We start from the raw sequence: 4,354 nt of genomic DNA, 5'->3' as shown, positions 1-4,354 counted from the left end.
GCGTGGGTTCGAATCCCACCCTCGTCGGGAGCGTTTTGAAGCAGGAGCGCCCGGCGGCGGCCTCTGTAGTCTGTGTTGTCGTCATTGACGGCTTTTTATCTCTCACTGAGCAATAACGAAACCAACCAGAGAACTGAGAGAACACGCTCCACAGCGCGTGTTCATTCAAACACTCAACCACGGAAAAAAGTAAAATTCTTCAAAATGGTAAAACATGAGACTTTTGCCCTACGTGAAAACATAAAAGGGCAGCACCAGCAAACGCAGTAGTGTTTGCTAGGGCTAAAAAATAAGGCTGCAGAAATATCAGTGTTAAACTGAGGTCCTTGTACTGCTGTTTGCTTTACAAAGACCCATTCTCTGAAAAACCACAACTCATGGAAAGCAGCGTTCGAGCACGGCTAAGGGTGTAGGAGGACCTTCCCATACCTGATACTGAAAAACTTGCATGATGTGTATTCTTGAGACCTGGGAAGCCCTGCCGAGAGGAACAACAGCCTGGACCCACTCCCCGCCCTGCTCTCGCTCCTGTGAGAGCCGGTCTGGGTGACTCAGTCCAGACTCGTGCTGTTTCTGCCCAGCAGCTGTTTGACTGGGGAATTTCCATTACTTCCTCACTCTGTACATTCTAGCGCAACAAGGATGAAACCTAGTAGCTCCCCATTTCTGCAATGACAAGCGGTTCTCCTACGCTGACTGGGGACGAGCAGCAACGTAGGCTGCAGTACAAGCTACACCAGCGTTCCCACTAGAATGCCGTTATACCAGTTATTTCAAGCTGTACACATCACAGGAAGCAGCGCCACAGCTTAATGAGGAACAAATCCCATCCAAAATTTAATCAGCTAGGAACAAGTCATTTCATATAAAAAATACAAGTATTTGTGTCAGTACCATACTTAACAATAGGTGAGAAAAACCTAAGGTAGTCAAACTAGCGCATCCCATTTTGTTTCCTCCTGGTCATTGCTTCACTATGCTATTTTGCAGCGTTCTTTGTAACCTAGCTATGTTGGCATCCAAGGCTGCTAAGCTCTTCTTAAAGTCCTCTTCATCTCGAGAAGTAAAGGTTGAGAAAGAGGATGCACTCCACTCAGACTTCTCTGATACATCGTCATATGAAAGGGAACTACAATCAGCTGTTCCACTGCCTTTTCTCTGAGAAATCCCTTTCAAAACCAGCATTGCTCCGCAAGGGTATGTATCAGGCTGAGGCCGGTCTAGTTCACCTGTGAAGTCTTTTGCAGCTCCTCTTGGCCTCACTTGGACTTTGTCTCCTTCTGGCTTCACTCGATCCCCTGTAACTTCCAGCGTGTTTTCCATACTTGTTTTCACGCTGTACCCAGCACTTAATTTATCCAGAACAGTCGGATCCTTTGGTATCTCACATCTGTTCTGCTGCACAGAGTTTGAGAGCTCACCGTGGGAGTCCAACATCTTACGAGCCCCTCTGCTCTGGGGCAGCACACCAGTCCTTTCAGAGATTGGCTCCTGTTTTCCACAGGTACTGCTAGTCAGTGGGATATAAACAGTCTCATCCAACTTGTTCTGATCATCTAGTAAAGTCCCAGCATCACTAACGGTTTCTGCATCTTCCTTCAGTGAGGTTCGTAGTATTCTGGGAGCTGATGTTCCTTCTGACAATGTATTGTTTGTTCTACCTCCTTCAGCAGCAACCTTTTCATGGGCTAGATTTCGCCTTTCTAATTCTCCACTTTTATCTGAGAATTGAAGTTCTGCATCTGTCAAAAAAAGATCCATTTCTAACTTCTTAAGGTACGTCATTACTGAAGTACTCCCAGGAAACGGATCAGGCTGCATTTGCTTTTCATGGTCTTCCAAGAGAGACTTTGAGAGACCTTTTTCAGGTTTGGATCTAACATTGTCCGTTGTGAGGTCAGACAGAAGCTTGGCCATGCTGCCCTGCAAGGTTCTGTTAAGGTAAGACGAGTTAATCAGATTTTAAAATAAATAAAAAAAACTAGTTAAAAACTTTTATGTAACAACAAAATATTAGATTGATCAGGCTGTGGCAAAGTTACAATTCTCTTTCTACATGTTGTCATAAAAGGTAGTGTAAATGTGAACTAGTTCCAAGTTTCTTGAACGTCATTTTTAAGCTCAACAAAATGTGCCTTTAAAGTAACTAAAATCACACAACCCAATGAAGTTCTCAAGATTATTCCCTATTTACCTGCTTTGAGTACTATGAAACGAAATAAACTGTCAAGAAACTGTTAGAAAGCATATAGAAACAGTCAGAAATTTTTCAGAATTATGCTTCTCATTGCATCTAAATTTAAAAAAATGTAATAAAAGAAATAGTTCTCATTTTCTGCTTTGTACATCAAAGGAAATGAAGGCTTAAATGCTTATGTATAAGCATGTGCAATCACACATGTAACAAGACATCATTCTACTACCAGCACAATAGACATGGAGGTCTGGACTTCTACTAAACAGTCTGAAGTGTTAATTAAAAATACCCTGCCATCGCAATCAGCACCAACTATAAACCAGACAGACAACAGTTTAACTGCCCATGTCCATGATGTCCAGTCAAATTTTGTGTACCTACCACTTTTCATGCGCAAAAAGCTATTTAAGTCTATTTATTTCCTACTGTATTCATCACAAAGGACCGTAATGAAATAAATTCACTTTAACAGTTCTAAAAAATTGTGAGTAACACCACCCTCATTCAGTGATCCAAGAACTCCCACCTTTACCCATAATTAGTATCTGGGCACAATCTACTTCCAGGGTGTGTGCAATTTAAGAAAGGACTGCTCATTCCCATAGGAATGAAGACAGATCTTTCTGCGTGTTCTTCTCAAAACAGACCAATTTCTGAACCAGCGTAAAGAGAGAAAGAAAAAATAGAACATTCCTCCTTAATTCAGGTTTAGAGTTAATTTCCCAGCTCTACAGCTTCAAGGGAAATACCGGTAGGTTTTCAGGTCCACGCGCTTCCGTGGTACTCTTTATCAACAGGTCTGCTGTTAAGAGTTAAAACTTCACATGTCAGAGCAGAGGGCATTTTACTTTACAACAGAACCCACGTCGTGGAGCACGACAACTCTGTTTTAACAAAACCACAGCAAAGTGTACAAAGAGTTTTTAGCCTACGTGACCTCCTACCACCTAGATACTAGATTACAATCATCCAAAGTATGAAAAAAACCGCAAAGAAATTAAAAAAAAGAAAGTCAATGTCAAGAGGCAAAAAATAGCTTAGCTAGAAGTACCTGGTTAATTCACGCAATCTGTTGACTTCTGCATCACGCTGACGTAATGTTATGCCCAAAATCTTATTTTCTTTCTCTGAAGCTTCCAGCTTAAACTGAAGGCTCTTCACGTTTGCTAATGCTTCTTCCACTTCTAAAATGCCAAGAAGAATTTACCTCATTATTTCTTTTAAGTTTTAAAACACTAAAGAAAGAATAAACAAACTCAAAACCATGTACCAATCTTGAGCTTGGTGGAACGAATGTCATAATGCTGTTTCTTTTCAAGCAATTCTTCTTCTTTATCTTGGATATCTTTTGCAAGATGTTTATTTTCTTCTTTCTGACTCTCTATTATTTTAAGTAGTTCTTCGTTTTTAGCCTGCAGTGACTCAAGGCCTTTCAGTGATTCTTTCAATTGACTCTGGAGCATCACATTCAAGGACTGCAAAGGAACTACTATGAACAGTAAAATACAAATGTGTAAGTGTTTTGTGCAGCACGGTTTGAATTTCTAAATCAAACTAAGTTTTTACAATCTGGCATTATGAATTTTGGAGGAAGGGTTTTTTGAGGTAGCAAGATAAAACCTCAAGCTTTCTTCTTAATTATCTAATACTATTTAAGAGGCATCATTTTAAGAGGCACATAAGGAAAAATAATCTGCTGAGTCTAAACAGGCATAACAATCCACTAGGAGACCCACAACACTTAGCTCGATTGCCACTAACAGCCACAATATGTACCGCTATTTTTAGTTATTTATCTGTATCTTTGTATGTCTGCATCTATTTAAATAAAGCTTTAAGAAATTGCCCCTAACAAGCATCGTTCTCTGTTGGTACTTTACATTCATAGCTGCTGTTCTGTCCAGATGTCTTCTCGTTTCTTTCTCGCTCTCTGAGTTGCTGGTTTAATATTCTTAGTCTCCTAAATGTGAATTGTGAAAAGGCACAAACTCAGAAAGTTCAGAGTAAGTTCAAAACCACTGCACTTTAAATTACTTTGGTAAGAAGTTGCTACTGAGACTGAAATGTCACAGAATGCATCAGAAATTTCAAGTGTAAGCATGCAGTCTTCTTACATTCCTTCAACACCAAAGACCCTTTGCAAGTTCTGGTAAATCT

At 40.4% G+C, this 4,354-nt stretch overlaps 1 protein-coding gene across 1 annotated transcript in view; it reads right to left on the bottom strand.

Moving 5' to 3' along the window:
• Positions 1-963: 963 nt before the first annotated feature.
• Positions 964-4,354, bottom strand: part of CCDC14 (coiled-coil domain containing 14) — a gene marked incomplete at its 5' end in the record, with an annotated part of 8,819 nt that continues 5,428 nt past the window's right edge. The window contains 4 exons of the mRNA XM_010139190.1: positions 964-1,933; positions 3,249-3,381; positions 3,468-3,686; positions 4,078-4,157. Coding sequence (XP_010137492.1) covers positions 964-1,933; positions 3,249-3,381; positions 3,468-3,686; positions 4,078-4,157 — 1,402 coding nt within the window. The remainder of the gene's footprint in view (positions 1,934-3,248; positions 3,382-3,467; positions 3,687-4,077; positions 4,158-4,354) is intronic.

Source organism: Buceros rhinoceros, unplaced genomic scaffold (assembly GCF_000710305.1).
Source record: "Buceros rhinoceros silvestris isolate BGI_N320 unplaced genomic scaffold, ASM71030v1 scaffold43466, whole genome shotgun sequence".
Lineage (NCBI taxonomy): Eukaryota > Metazoa > Chordata > Aves > Bucerotiformes > Bucerotidae > Buceros > Buceros rhinoceros.
This window is presented reverse-complemented; position numbering and strand designations above follow the sequence as displayed.